Source organism: Lissotriton helveticus, chromosome 9 (assembly GCF_964261635.1).
Source record: "Lissotriton helveticus chromosome 9, aLisHel1.1, whole genome shotgun sequence".
NCBI lineage: Eukaryota > Metazoa > Chordata > Amphibia > Caudata > Salamandridae > Lissotriton > Lissotriton helveticus.
The window spans coordinates 509,069,101-509,085,403 of record NC_136070.1 but is presented as its reverse complement, the minus strand read 5'-3'; the positions used below and the strand labels follow the sequence as shown (position 1 = coordinate 509,085,403).

At 46.9% G+C, this 16,303-nt stretch overlaps 1 protein-coding gene across 4 annotated transcripts in view; it reads left to right on the top strand.

Moving 5' to 3' along the window:
• LOC144781481 (phospholipid-transporting ATPase IC-like) overlaps window positions 1-16,303 on the top strand; it is a 1,874,327-nt gene that overhangs the window by 1,237,244 nt on the left and 620,780 nt on the right. For all 4 annotated transcript variants that reach the window (XM_078660356.1, XM_078660353.1, XM_078660355.1 and 1 more), the window contains one exon: window positions 12,088-12,276. In XM_078660356.1, the coding sequence (XP_078516482.1) occupies window positions 12,088-12,276 (189 nt within the window). The remainder of the gene's footprint in view (window positions 1-12,087; window positions 12,277-16,303) is intronic.

Below are 16,303 nucleotides of genomic sequence, written 5' to 3'. Positions count from 1 at the left end.
TCTTCAACCAGCACCCAACATTCCGTAGTGCATCACAGTGCAGAGACATTCCACAAGAAGGGCATTAAGTGGGTTAAGGCATACATGGGAATATGCAATAGGTAGAATACAACAGTATGCCTCAACCCATCTAGAGAACACACACACAATCACCAAGACATTCCTAAGGCTATTACACCTCGGCATTTCAATGAAATCTATTTGCATCCTGTAAAAAGGCCCGCCAGACCTTCCTATGTGACTCAGTGTAACTGGTGTTCTTTTCCCAACATTTATCTGTTGACATGTCACGCATCTCTGACATACTGCTTCCGCAGCCTGTCTAAATTTGGGATTGTACCATGTCTGTCTGAACACACGCAACATCGCATCCCTTCCCAGATGCACAGGACCATGTATCTGTCGTGCCATCGCACTCACCAACTCATTCGGCAACACAGCTCTTCCATCCGCTGAAATCCACATGTCCAGATCTCTCTTGACACAACCAGCCGATTCCCACACCCTTTTCTCATAGTCTGACGTCTGTCCTTGCATGTCTCTCAATTCTTCCCAGGTATCTGCCACTTCAAGCATCATGCTTAGCTCAGTTCTCTCCTTTGGCCCCTCGATCGTCTGTTCAGTATATGAATATCCCTGCTCTGCACAGTAACGTGCAACTTCATCAGCATAGCGATTCCCCATAGTCATGAAGTCTGTGCCTTTGGTGTGTGCTGTACATTTAACCACTGCTATCGCTGCAGGACCCTGCAAGGCCTCCAGCAATAACCTGACAAATTTGCCATTCCTGATTGGGGAGCCAGATGACGTCATGTAACCCCGCTGAGACCACAACTGACCGAAGTCATGAACCACCCCAAACCCATATTGGCTGTCGGTGTAGATGGTACTCCGAATTCCGTTGGCTGCCAAACAGGCACGCGTCAACGCAATGATCTCAGCCACCTGTGCAGAGTGTACTCCTTCCGGGCAGGCTGCTTCAATTATTCCAGAAATAGTACAAACAGCAAACGCTGCTCTCAACTGACCAGTATTGTCTCTTATGCATGAGCCGTCCACAAAGTAAATTTCATCGGGGTCTGTCAACGGCACATCAACAATATCCGGCCTTGGTTTGGTGCATAGTTCAGTTACATCGAGACAATCATGGTCTTCCCAATCATCATCTATATCATTTGGTAAAGGCAACAAGGTAGCAGGATTCAAAACAGAGCACCTCCTGAGAGTCACATTCTCAGCAGCAAGTATAACCTGCTCGTAGCGTGTGAGCCTGTTGTTGGTTAAGTGCTGCGTCCTGGTCCTGGTCATCAACAATTCCACAGAATGAGGTACATGCACTGTCAGTGGATATCTCATTACAATGCTTTCACATCTTTCAATGCTGACACCTGTTGCAGCAACGGATTTGAGACATCCGGGCAACGCTGCGGCTACTGGGTCTAAGGTAGCCGAAAAGTAGGCAACTGGTCTACGGACTCCTCCATGATCCTGCACTAAAACTGCTAAAGCACATCCTTCCCTTTCGCAGCAGAATAATGCAAATGATTTGTGGTAATCTGGCATTCCCAGAGCCGGAGCACGACACAAGTCCTCTCGCAGCTCGAGAAAAGCCATCATACAGTCTGTGTCCCATGGTACCGGATCTATTACGTCCTTGTGCGTCAGTTTCTGCAAGGGTTTTGCTTTCAGAGAAAAGTTTGCAATCCATTGTCGGCAGTAGCCAACCATGCCCAAGAACATTCTAACCTCTCTCTGGGTCGAGGGCACAGTCATTCTCATGATCGTTTCTATTCTGTCTGGTGACACTTTCTGCTTTCCCTGCTCTATTCTGTGACCCAGATACTGCACTTCTTGCAGGCAGTACTGTAACTTGCTAGGTGATACCTTGTGCCCATTCTCTCCCAAATGGTTCAACAAGGCTATGGTGTCAATCCTACAAGCGTCTTCGGAGTCTGACACAACAAGGAGGTCGTCTATGTACTGTACGAGAACTGAGTTCTGTGGCAGTACTAGACTCTCCAAATTCCTTTTCAGCAACTGATTAAAGATCGATGGGCTCTCTGTATACCCTTGTGGGATACAGCACCATGTTAACACGCAACTCTCTATTTTGAACGCAAAAAGAAATTGGCTTTCCTCATGCAGTGGGATGGAAAAGAAAGCTTGACACAAATCAATCCCAGAAAACCACTCAGCTTGGAACAGTATCTGAAACAGTATTACTGCTGGATTCGGTACCACTGGACAACATGGGACAACTATGTTGTTAATTTTTCGTAGATCCTGTACTATCCTATACTTCCCGCTTGGCTTCTGCAAGCCCATTATCGGAGAGTTACAAGGGCTGCCCATAACCTCCTTCAGGATCCCTTGTCTAATCATGGACTCAATCACAGGTTTTATACCTTCAAGTGTCTCTGGGGTCAGCTTGTACTGTGGCGTTCTAGGGAAGTCAGCATTCTGCTTTATCTGTATTCTAACAGGCTCTACTCCTTTGATCAGTCCGATCTCTTCCCCCGTAAAGTCCCACACTTCCGGTGCAACTGAGTCTCTCAAATCCCAGGGAAGTTCTTCCACAGTTATGGCAGGGTACAGTTCAATGCACACATGCGAATTTGCAACCTTGAAATCGGCATCATCATCATTAGTCTGCAACTCTACTCCCTTGGGGGTACAATAGATGGTGCAATTCAGCTTACACAGAAGGTCTCTTCCTAGCAGACATACGGGGCTAGAATCACACACCACAAACTGATGTCTATCTCTGAAACTTCCGATCTTTACCGGAACTGGCTCTGTCAGGGGATTTGTCATTCTTCTGTTTGCAACCCCCACCACTTGAATAGTCTGTCCTGAAAGGGGCAAATTGGGGACCACTGCGGACCGCACAGTAGACCTGGAAGCTCCAGTATCTACCAGGAAGGTGGTGGGGTGTCCGTCTACGTCAGCCTCTACAAAGGGTCCCCTCTGATCTACCTCTAGTACCGCTCCAAGGGTACAGTCTTCCTCCCCATTCAGGCACCGTCCTGACACTGGATCAAAGTAATAATGCTCATCTCCCTCGACTATGAAGGGCATCTGCTTGTAAACCTTGTTCCCTACTGAAATCTTAGGTGGTTGAGGAACCGGAGCCCTAGGGGCCGATGTCCCCCCTTTTGTCATTTGGGGCTTAGTCACTGTCACCTTCCGCCTCGGAGGGGCTTCGACTTCCTCGACTTCCTCCTCCTCCTCCTCCTGCACCTGGTTGTCCGGATTATGGGGGCACTCGCGTTTCCAATGCCCGACCTCGTGACACAGATGGCACTTGGTCGTCTTTTTCAGGGTCGCTATATCTATCCTAGGTCTCGGACCTTCCTCATTGTCTCTTTTCTGTCCCCCTGACTTCCTTCCCAAGGTGCCATTTCCTGATTGGCCCTGTCCTCCTGCTTGCATCTGAACTAGCATCAGTTTGTCCTTAAGCTTCTTCGTTTTCGAATCTATCTCATCACTGCAGTACCTTGCATACCTCAAAATCTTGTCTAAAGGCTTGTTTTGCCAACAGATCAAATGTTGCTGTATCATGAGGCAGATATCAGGCCTCAATCCCAGCACAAACTTGGATACAAACTGTCCCATATCCTTCGGATCCATCACATCTAATCCACTGTACTATTTAAAAATAAGCAATAGCCTCTCATAGTACTCATGCACCGTCTCTTTTGGTTCCTGCCTAGTCCGATCTATTTTTACCCAGTCTATGTCCTGTGGCGGTACTTTAGTCTTCAGCCACGTGACCGCCTGCTCGTACTTTGCCATTACCCTAGGTGACGGCCCGTTTGTGGCTTTATCTCGCTCTGGCTCCGCTGTGGGCCATTCGACACTGACTTTGCACGCTATCCACAAATCACTTGGAACCACAATGTCAAACAGTGTGTTTAAATCAATCCACAGCACCTTTGAGATTTTAACGAACCTCTCTACCTGCTTGTACCATTCCTCTGGGCTCTCTCGCAACTTTGGGAAAGTGTTAGTAAAGGCAGCCAGGTCTCCCCTGCTCCAGGGTACATGTACATATCCCCCATGGGCCACCTCCCGCAAGGGGTACGCTTCAGCATGCATCAACCCTCCTCCCGGGGGTGTCCCAATAACACTCCGCCTAACTGTCTTTTTCTTTGACCACCTTTCCTCCCATCTCTCCAAGTTGGACCATGTTCGGATTCCCATGATCAGTTCCCTGATATGGGTCTTTAACCCGATCACCCTCTTTTCTTCCAGGTCTTGATCTGAGTACTGTAACCTATGGCCCCCTTGTAGGGCTTTCGTTTTTGTCAAATCCACCTCATACTTGTTCGCTAATTCTGAGAGTTTCTCATGAGCAGTCCTAGCCTTCCGAGTGACATCCTTTGCCACAAACAATAGCTCATCTGGTTCGTATAATTCAATCCTTTCTAGTGGCAGTGTACCTTCCACAATCTCCTCTACTTCTGACTTTAGTCTCAGCACATCTAACCTTCTTGCCTTTATTGCCGCTCTCAACGTGCCTTGGCTAGAAGTTTCCTTAGAGTCCCTCCCGCTGCCGTTCTGACTCCCTCCCCTGTTCTCTTCAGGTGTGTTAGGAGGAACCCTTCTACCCTCAAAGGTCTCGCAGTCCCACTCCTGTCTGCTGTTTCCAGAGGTGTGGTGGGACGTCCCCCTACTTCCCACACCTTCTCGTTCCCATTCTTGTCTGCTTTCGCTAGCTGCACAGTGAGAGACCATTCTATTCTCCTCGTTCTCCGACCCAAACACATTCCTCAACATATCGCTCTGGGTATCCACAACTGTTTCCCAGGTTCTCAAATCTGGCCTCAACTCCCTCATCGACTTCGGCCTTAGTCCTCTCAGATCCATCGATCCCCTCCAACCCCCTCTGTCTTCCGAAGGGTCTGCCGATGTTACCAATGGGGTGCTCCGTTCTACAGGTCGAGGTAATGTCTTCCACCCATCTGCCACATGAGTTCTACCATCACTTGCACTTCTCTCACTCCCCATCTGGGGTAAATTCTCATGATGTGTCGGTTCTGGATTGTACACTGATACTATGGGACCTATAGTAACCGGTACTGTAAGTGCGTCTGGCAGTTTCTGAGAATGGACACCCTCTTCCACCCGTACCTTCTGTACTGTAAATCTTCCCACTACTCTATTTACCGGTGAGGGTGGAGGTGCCTTTTCTCCCTTATCTGGGGTAAACTTGTCCCCTGAGGTGTCCCATCCGTTCCCCATTGGAACTCCGCCTTCCCCTGTTGGGGCTTCCCAGTGCTTTCTCGATTGTTGTGTTCCCTCTAGCTCTGGATTGTATGGGGGTGGCCTTTCTGACAACAGCCTCTCTATCAGGCTGTCATCTGTCTCGCTGTCTTCATCTTCTGTACTCTTTTTCTTCCCATCCCCTGTACTTTCCAGTAACGGATACAACTTATCTACTGTAATGGTCTGTACCCTCCATCTCTTTTCCATGGCATCCCATCTCGCTTCCTGAACCGCCCTTACCGATCGCTTCACTCTTTCCTGTCTCCTGTCTCTGTTCCTGTCGTGGGCTGCCCTGATCCATGCATTGAGCGCTTCAAACTGTGTTGGTCTGGGCAAAGGTCGCAATGCAGCCATAATTGCTTCCAACTGGTATAACACTTCTAGTCTAAACGTTCCATATTTAGGAAAGGTCAATTCCTCATTTCCATCTGTCATCTTACACAAATTATCAAGCCACAATATGGTATGCAACCCAACATTCGTTGCCATGTAATAAGCTGGAGTATCCTCGGGTGGAGCCTCCTCCCCGCCCCGAGGTTCTATCTTGTCTTCTCCTTTGAAACATTTCCGCAATACTTTAAAACATTTCATGATGGAACCCACAACGTTTCCTTGTTTACAACCCTCGTTTACTTCCTGATGACAATCCACCAATCTCAGCGCGGCTTCACACTAACCGCCCTATCACAGCGCGGCTTCACACCAACCGCCCTATCACAGCGCGGCTCCTTCTGACATCACTCGCCTCCGTTTCGCAGCAGTTCCCCTCCTTTCTCCGATGTCTCGCCGGGCACGCATGCGTCCCAATCATACACTAGAAATGATTACTTCCGATCAAGCAACCACCTCCCTGACTGTACAGCCACAGTCTACTGTAATTGTCACCTTTCCCGGCGAATGCCTGTCCGCGAGCGAACGGACAATCACCTCTTTAACCTCCGGTAACTTCCGACCAGCGTCCGTTACCCACACAGTCCTTCGGGCGATCAATGGTACCTCATGACCCCCTCTCACAACAGTCGACAATTACTTTGGATGTTCGATACACCCCAACCACTTAAACTCTCCTTGAGCTTAAGATTTTCACCGGTTGCGCGCGCTCACAACCTGATCTCCTTTCACACTACAGGCATTCAACTCCGCAAGACATTACAACACAATGACACAACATAACACCGCAATCTAGCAACGCATGACCCTTTTCATACTCACTCTCCTCCGACCTGCTGCTTTCCGCCGCACTGTTACTCTCCGTCAGATTCCATGGAACGCCATCCTCCGTCCGTGGCTCTCTGGACACTCTTCATGTTCTTCTCTATGGGCCTCAGGGAAATCTCAACCTACTTCTAGATTACCCTTTCTCTAGAAGGTAACCATCCTACACTGCTACCAACTGGAAAGTCGGGATTTAACTTCTAGAGTCGGCTTACCATTCTCCAGAATCCCGTCACAGGTCGACTGAACCTTTTTACCTGTCATAGAGTAAATTTAGGCAATCTAGTCACAACTAAATAAATCAATTTCAGAATACCCAATTGCTTTCCCCAAAGAACCACTGACTAAAGACTGAATTTAAAGGGTTTATTACATAACCAAAAATAACTGAAGATACAGGCACCTCAACAAGAGGTTCAGAAGATAAACAGGTACTAGTACAAACTTAATCCTACGGAAAAGTCTCAATCGACTAATGAAAAGAACGAGAATCAATTCCAGAACCATTAAACTAAACAGGATAGCTATAACTTGTGTTCTGGTGCTCATCAGGATAAAAGACATCAATTCAGATTAGTCTGTCCCTACTCTAGGCTAAATGACATCCCTACTCAACAATAGCCCAACCTAACCAAAGGTGTCAGTGGTGGAGACTTCCTAAGAAGTTCACCACCTTCTCTCTTAGACTAAAATTTCCATCACTGCGGTTAAGCTCCTTGCCCATGCGACCGCTCTCTCTAGTCCCTCAGCCATCTGCTCTGCCTCCATCCTCGGGGCACTGTCCCTAATCCAAAACCCCACAATGTTGTTGACACGCCTATAGGTACGCCCTCTAGAAGGTGTTAAGTTCTGTAAAATTCCACATGGCGAGGATCCATCTTTGTCCGTTCAGCCGTCCTTGGGTCTCAGGCTCTTCATCCTTTCAAGTTGCTTCTGTAAATTCCTGGTCTACTCCTCCATGTCTGAGTCTAGAATCCTAACATACTCACACAATGGGCCCTTCTACTCTACTATCTGCTTGATGAGGCGCCTGCAAAGGAATACACGCAAATAACTCGCAGTCTATGATTATTGCAACATTTCTTAAAGGTCACATCTATCCTTCTGTCTACAGCTCAATGTTTAAACAAGACATTTCTCAACAGGCCTGCACTGTTTCCATTAACTAGGCCTCTGCTTGGGTTATAGGCCCAACGTTTTACATTAACTTGTTCTCTTAGTTCACTAGACATCAACCTTAAACAATAAATGCATCTTCTACTTTAAGCAAATCATATATATCTATATGTATGTAATTCGTTACGTTTCAGATAAAGCAGATCTCAAGTTCTATTGCATTGTTAAACACACGTTGCATTAGGAGAAGGTTTCATTTTAAAGCATCTATATATGTCAGCAAGCATGGATTGCACTTTGTAACGTTGGCTCTGCACATATTCTGATACCAATTCACTTTAGCACTTTTCACATCTTGCATCTAACTATGATTAACAGGCCTCTATATATGCGGGTGCTGACTACTTGTACATATGCTGCACCCCTACAAATTTCACTGTAAATGGCGCTCTCTCAGGAGCATGTATTTCAGCTGCAATGCATGCCTCCATTGTAAAATAGGATGTGCAGTTCATCCCTGTGCCCCATGGCAGGCACTTCAATGTGCCTGCAACAGGGTGCATGGATCACAGGGGTGCACAATAGGTGCCCCCTCCGCCTCCAACCAGAGGCTGTGCATCTAAGGGGGGCCTGCTGTGGCCCCCAAAGTTGAGTTCTGCCTAACTTTCTGTGTCGGAAAGGTCAGCAGGGAAAGGCTGCTGAAACCCGACATTGTAATCCCTCTATTGGAAAGTTCCTCCCTTGGGATTACTGGCTGCGTTCCAACTAGTCAGTCGGAATGACCAATCAGATTCCTTTCCGACCGCCTCCATCGTAAGGAGGCGGTCGGAAAGTAATTCGACCAACATTTTACGAAGCGGTCGGAAAAGCTTCGACGGACAGTCAGAGCCTTTTCTGACCGCATCGTAATCGACCCCTAATTCTTAATGAATAATTAGTGCTGAATTTATTGCTAAATACCAATGCTTTTAAAGCTTGGAATTCGAGTTTTGAATCGTTTGGGCGAACTGAATTCATTAGCGAGAATTGTCAGATTAATAATTGAGTAAATTATGTCATTTTACCGATATATGTTATTTATTTTGTTATTAATCACTGTTTGAAAATGTCTAAGATTTTTTTTATACCAATAGGAACATAAATATAAACGAATTAAATACATTTGTGGAGTTAAAACATTAAAAAGTGGGCATAGAAGTATATCTTAAAACCTAAATTCTGTGTAGGAATCTTTCTGCAAAAAAACTGCAGATGAGTACAAGGACACCTGAAATATGACACACATATAGTGCAATAATACAGGTAATTCCCAGCTGGACCACTTGAACTACTTGAACTAAAAGGGCCTAGGAAGTGGAAGTGGGTGGCCTACAGTTGCCAGACAAATTAGCTCCTGGGCTGACCTTAAATATAAAAATATAAAATAGAATTCACAGCTCAGGGCCGGTTTGGAATGGTTTTCCCGAAAAGGAATTGCAACAAAGAGAAAGCAACCCCATTCCACCAGGCAGCAGATTAGTAGAAGTCGCATTTTATTGCCAGGCAATGTCTTGTCTAAATACATTTTTTTTTATCAACACCAAAATATGTTTGATTAATTTGCCTCTGAAAATTGGCTAATATGATAAAATATTACAGTAACTGATAAATTATTATTTTAAATTTCTGTTTAAAATTATAATGTTTGTCATTCCAATATGTATGTATTGAAGCTCTAAATAGATACATCAAAACTTATTTGTAAGTAACAACATGCTACAGGTGCAAGACACCTGTATTCGGCAGGTATGTGTTCCGAATAGTTTGTTTGAACTGGAACCACCTACGCAGCATATTTATTACTTAAAAAGTGAAACTAACTGGTATTCCTTAAACCCGGCAGGCCTCCGGAGCAGCATGCGTCATACCGTCCCATCTCACTCCTGAATGTGGAGGCGAAGGTCCTGGCCAAAGCACTGGCTTATCGGCTTCTCCCACATATTCCCACTCTGGTACACCCTGACCAGGCCGGGTTTATGCCCCAGAGGGCCACCCACCACAACATCAGGCACACGCACGTGGCAGTGGCGGCCAGCGGACAGCTGGGGGAGCCAGCAGCGCTCTTGTTGGCCAACATGAATAGGGCCTTTGATTCCCTAAGCTGGGTATATTTATTTGCCCTTCTGCGGAAACTTATTCTGTGCCCGAGATTTCTGGCCTATCTAATGCTACTATACACCGATTTTACTGCGTTGGTGCGGGTGGGAGGAGCGATTTCTCGTTCTTTCTTCATTCAGCGGGGCAAGCGGCAGGGCTGCCACCTCTCCCCGCATCTCTTTGCGCTCGCCATGGAACCGCTGGCGGCCTGGGTGCGCATTGATGCCCAGCTTCGGGGCTTTGAGTGGGCGCCGGGGCTCTCGGACAGAATAGCACTATACGCGGACGATGTCCTGTTTTTTCTTACAGCTCTGGACAGGTCGGGCCGCGGTTGCTGCGTATACTACAGATATTTGGGGAAACATCAGGATTGTACATGAACCCACGTAAATCTACCTTATGGGACCGGGGGTCGACTGAAAGTGGGAGCTTGGGCTGCACCGGTTCAATTGGCGGTGGGGAGATGAAGTATTTGGGGGTCTTCCTGTCGGATGAGCCGGCGGTGTCCTGGGAACGCAATCTGCTCCCGGTGTGGGACCGTACCCGGGAGGATATTAAGGTCTTGTCCCATATGCCCCTGTCCATATATGGCAGGTCGGCAATCTTTAAGATGGTGGTGCTTCCCCGCCTCTTATATCAGCTGCAGAACCATTCGTATCAGATCCCACCCAGATGGTTCCGGCAAGTGAACCCAGCACTGGGACAGTTTCTGTGGGAGGAGGCAGGGTGAGGGTGGCTGTGCAAACTTTTTTTTTTGTCTACATACTCCGGGGGTCTCGCTTCATCGGATGTCCTCTCCTATTATCAAGCCTCACATCTGCTGGTCCTTAATGAGTGGTGGTATGGGGATAGGGGGGACCCGACATATGCGGTTGAGCAGCAACTTCCCTACACATGCTATTATACTTCGCACCGCTTCGGAGGTCCTTGCCGCTGACCACGCGGGTAGTACTCCTCATCTGCAGACAGGCTTTACGCAGGATGGGGTGGTGGAACACCTTGACCCGGGAGACCCCCCTTTGGGGCAACAGACGCCTGCCTCAGTTGGCAGCACTACAGGGCTTCTGGGGGTGGGATGCAATAGGCATCTCGGTCCTGGGTGATGTTATGACGGATCTGACACTCAAAACATTTCAGGACCTGCAGGAAGAATATTAGATGCCGCAAACTCAATTCTACCGTAATTTGAAATTTAGGCACGCTCTCGCTCTCAGCCTGGAGGGCCTGGAGGCACTCCCCGACTTTAGCCCCATAGAAGAAAAGGTATTCATGGAGGCTCTTCCAGACCGCAAGATCGCCCGCCCATACCTAACGTTGGTCCTCCACTGTTCTCACAGCCTGCAGAGGCTTAAGAATGCATGGGAGGCGGATGTGGGTGAATTGGAGGAGGAGGACTGGGCTAAGGCTCTAGTGAGCCCGCGAGGGGCGGCATTAGCAATGCGTTTGCGGTTAGTGCAATACATATATTTACACAGAGTGTACTTCACTAGAGAGCGCCTGTGGAGGGCAGGAATAATTGCATCACCTGAGTGCCTCCGCTGCCAAAGGGAAGAGGGTACGCTCTTCCATACAGTCTGGAGCTGCCTTTCACTACATAGATTCTGGAGGGGAATCTACTCTTGCTTATCGGAGGTATTGGATGGGAACTCCCCTACACACCGCGTCTGGCCCTGCTGCATGTTATGGAGGGAGTGGGGGGCAATCTGTACAAACGGCATCTCCTGCTGTTAGGTCTCACACTAGCGAAAAGGGATATCGCCAACGCCTGGAAGGTGCCCATGGCTCCGTCAGCAGCTGTATGGAAAACTGGGCTGGATTTCTGTATGGGGCTCAAACAACCTGTTTTCCTGACCAGGGGGTGCCCGCGCAAACATTACAAGATATGGAAGAGGTGGGCGGACTACCGGGGTCTAGAACTGGACCCACCACGGGAGGCTCGGGCACGCTTGCCGAACTGATTCATGTGCAGTTCTCATGTGTAAACGGTGGCGGGTGGGATGACCCGGAGGGACTGTGATTCCTGGGTGTGCAGCTGCTAAGTGGACGGACTTATGTGACATGGGCGCAATCTGGGGGGTGGGGGGAGTTGGGGGGTGTTTGTTATGCGGTATTTTTTTGTCTATTATCCATAAAATTCGAAGTCAAAATGACTGCGTATTTGATATGTGTACTACCCTCTGGAGTGCAGAGCTCTACAAAATATGCAAAACTAGACAAATAAAATTTGTTTAAAAAAAAAAGTGAAACTAACTGCAAACTTAAGCTCGTTGAATTGCAATATTTGCTTTACGACATGAAAAATATGATGGATTCTCCTACATTTATTCTTCTCACTGCAACCTCCTTTTCCAGGCAACCTTGTTTACCAGGCGGCCTCTCCAGACGAAGAAGCCCTGGTCACTGCAGCTAGGAATTTCGGCTACGTCTTCGTTGCCCGCACACAGGATACGATCACAGTCAAAGAGCTTGGAGTAGAAAGGATCTACAATGTGCTGGCTCTAATGGATTTTAACAGTGACCGTAAGAGGATGTCTGTTCTAGGTGAGCTGAAATGTCTGGGGCAGAGAAGGGGCAAGGATAACTTGAATTCTGTATGGGGTATCTAACACTTTACGTCTAAGTAGTGATAGTGATACATATTTTGAGGGGTGTGTGTTACTTTTACTCTTCAAGAAAACTTGTTAGAAAGATTGTTGTTAGAAATTTCTGATTCAATTTAGGTAAACACCTCCGCCAACCAGAGGAACACAATTGCATTAACGCTCTCATTACCCAGGAAAAAGATTTGCTACATACATACTATATAAATGCCCTCACTTCAACCCAACTGAAAGAAAAGAACTATAAGATGCCCAGCTTTATAAGGTAGAGAATTGTTTGCTGTAAAACACATCTGTCTAGTAGAGATAATACAAGTTACACTCTCGGGGCCAGATGTACAACCATAGTAAATTGCGACTCGCAATTTGCACTAGATTGCGAGTCACAAATTGTGAGACGCAATTTACGATGTACAACAGTGTCAGAGACACTGATTGCGATTCCCAATGGGGTCGCAAAATGCGAGGCTCATTAAAATTATTGAGGCACTCGCATTTTGCGACCCTATTGGGAAAGGCTGGCCCTCCCAGGGATAGTGGCCTGCTGGGCTCAGCAGACCACCATGTCTGGGACTGCTTTTAAATAAAGCAGCTTTTTTTTTAAATGCAAACGGGTTGCATTTGGAAAAAAAAATGAAACGATTTTGTTACATTTTTTAAGGGCATGCAGTGGTCCCTGGGACTATTGCCTGTCCCTAAAAAATATTTTCTCATGCATTTGCAAAGAGGAAGTGGTCCCCTAGGGACCCCTTCCCATTTGCGCTTGCATTACAACCTACCTGATGTAGGTGGTAATTTACGAGTGTTTGGCTACCGCAATTGCTGTTGCAAAACATTCATACATGGCTCATGAGGCGCTATAACAAAGGGAACGTCCTTTCCTAATAGCAAGTCGCAAAACCTATTTTGAAAGTCTCTAATTGATTAGCGAGTCGCAAAATAGGTTTTGTACATGGGCCCAAGGTTTTTAGTGTGCGCAAACGGGTCTAAAATCTGTTTGTGCACGCTAAAAATCATTGTACATTTGGCCCTCAGTTCTTTGTTGAAGCTATTTTATATAAATTCCGAGTAGGACGCACTGGATTAAAGGGTGGACTACTAAAACAGGGGAGATTGAATTTGGGTTTTACGGGTCCTTGTAGGGTAACTGCGCTTGTAGTACACTATCTGCTGCTATGCATGCAGTAGGTGCTTTTTACAGAGACAGCGCTTCCAGGTCAGGATTAGTGATCTTGCAATATGTGGAGTCCCTGTGAAGTGTACTTCTGTTGGAGACTTCTAACTTCTAACAAAAGATTTGCCACATTGTGAATATGCCTAAGCACCAAAATGGATCCTGAAAATTCAGTGCAGTGCTCTTGCATGCTAGCAGGTGGCACCATGTGACTCCGCATCAATGACATTCCCCTCAAGAAATGATCATCTGACCGACCTATAATTTTATCCATGCCCTCTGACATCTGTTCCTTTCTTCAGACATGGATCCAGGGCTTAGCTTCTTTTTTTTTCTTCACTTGTGAAGATCATGTTTTCCTCTGAAATGCTTTTTCCAGTGTGCAAGGGATACACCCCCTAAGGCTACAGGGAGCCTTGTAGAGACTGTCACAAACAAATGTCTGTGACAGATGCCCATGACGTGTGCTTTTGATGCATGGGTTTATTGCATTACTCCACAGCCTGCGTCAACTGTGCCCAGATGAACCTGAAATCCACCCAAGAACACAAGGTGAAGTTCTAATTTGAGAAGCACCAGAGGCTGCACATAGGTCCTGCTCCAAGTGAAAGCCGAGAATGTGGCCCCTTTCCCAGGCTCGCTCTCTCTTCTAAAGTTATTCCCAAGGCTGATCTTGCTAGCTGTTGAAGTTTTAGGATAAGTCAAAGATGAAACACAAGAAGTCAAAGCAGATTCGGACCCTTCCTGTCACACTGACAAGGTATAAGGGCATCACCGTGAATATATGTTCCTTTCCCGCATTCATTTTCCCCGCAGGGAATCACAACGCGGTCGTCACAACGACCGCGTTGTGATTCCGCATACCATAACTCTGCAAGTCTGAACAACGACTTGCGGAGGAGGGGTGCTGGGAGTAGGAATAGTATAAATGACTATTCCAACTCCAATCAGTGCGGACACTAGGAAAGGTGTTGGATTTTAAGTCCAACACCTCCCCCCACCCTCCGCAAGTCGTTGTTCCGACTTGCGGAGTAATGGTATGCGGAATCACAACGCCTTAACTTTCTTACACCTACTGAAGACCTCACAGCAAGTTGAATCCTTTTGAGAGCCTATGCTGCCCATCTTAGGCATTCGTCTGATTGCCTTTGACGCCCTATGGGCTCCAGGGATCCACATGGTCCTCCAGTTTGGTTACCACTGACATGTTTCCCCTTGAAGATGTCTGGAACCTTGGAATCCACCTTAATACACGAATGGTTAGATACATAATAACTTTCCCCTGCAATTTGCACTATGTAGGAATGACAACCCGCAAGATAAAAACAAGGATCTGCGAACACCGCAGCAACCTCAGGTGAGTGACAACAAAAATGTTGACTTACTACATTGAGAAAAGACACACAGCACAGGGTGATCCTGGAACATTTGATTGATCCGGTGAATTGTGACTCTAAACTGTTTGAGAAAGAACAATGCTGGGTGATCAGGCTTAAAATAGACATAGAGAGCCTCGCATCCGACCGGGGCTAGGGGCCATAACCCCTGTCCGTTCTCCATCAACTATTCACTTCTACTCCCCTGATTTCCTCCAATGCCTAAGGGGAGCTGTAAATGGAAACTGTCTGTACTCCATGCCTCCATCTAAGGACCATATCAGCTGCCTCCACTGTTCTTTCAAATTCTGTCCATCCCTTAAAGCCCCGACCCCTGCTAAGAACCAAACACCTTTTAAAATGCTGCTATTAAACTGTAGATATTTTCCCAAATATACTACTGAAATCTCCATTTTATTAGAGGAGGAACGACCTGATGCTCTGTTTCTAACCGAAACCTGGCTCAACAAGGAGTCTGATCCAGTCCTTGCATATTCCCTCCCTCATGGCTACCTTATTCAGCGCTTAGGTCACAGGAGCGGCAAGGGTGGTGGCCTTACAAATTATTTACAAAGACCTGTTTAAATGTCGCATTACAGATGACCCTCTACCTGACCGTGAGAATCTTTCTTTTTCGATAAGCTTCTCGCCTACCCACACATTCTCAGGCCTATTAATTTATTGCCCACCCGGAGCCTATTGACAATTTCTTAAAGTTCTTCCCGAAACCGTTGCTAACCTAGCCAGTTAGGTGATCTTAACCTGCATTTAGACAAACCCATAGACTCTGTTGCTTCTGAGTTAGTTAGGAATCTTTCAGCACTCCAGTTCAAACAAAGAGTCTCTGGAGCCACCCACATCAGGAGACATCGACTGGATCCCATTTTCACTAATAGTGAGGAACTTTCAGTGGGGGTCCCAACCCCGCTGCAGTGGTCAATCCACTTTTTGATTCCTCTGCCATGGGACATCACATGTCGACTCTCCTCATTTAGTATAGTTGGCAGTCAGGAACGCGCCTGGTCTAAGCTTCCCCTAGAACAGTGGGTTTTAGCTCTCAAAGCCACTAGGCCTTCTAGCGATCTGAACCCCATCACGGCCAATGATAATTTTAACAAATGGATTGAGTCCTCTCTAGACTATGCTCTTCCCAAAAGATCTACTTATAAAAAAGTGAGGCCCACGATCACTCCATGGTACTCCCCTAAGCTCCGCGAACAGAAACAAATCTGCAAAAGATTAGAAAGAAGATGAAGAAGGGACTACGCGGAATCTAGCAAACTAAAATATAGGGAGGCTATTAAAATCTATCAAGCTGAAATCAAATTTGCCCAAGCTGCCTACTTTGAGAAAAAAATCAGGCTCACATCTAATTCCCCGTGGAAACTCTCCGCATTGCCAAAACTCTTCTTAAACTT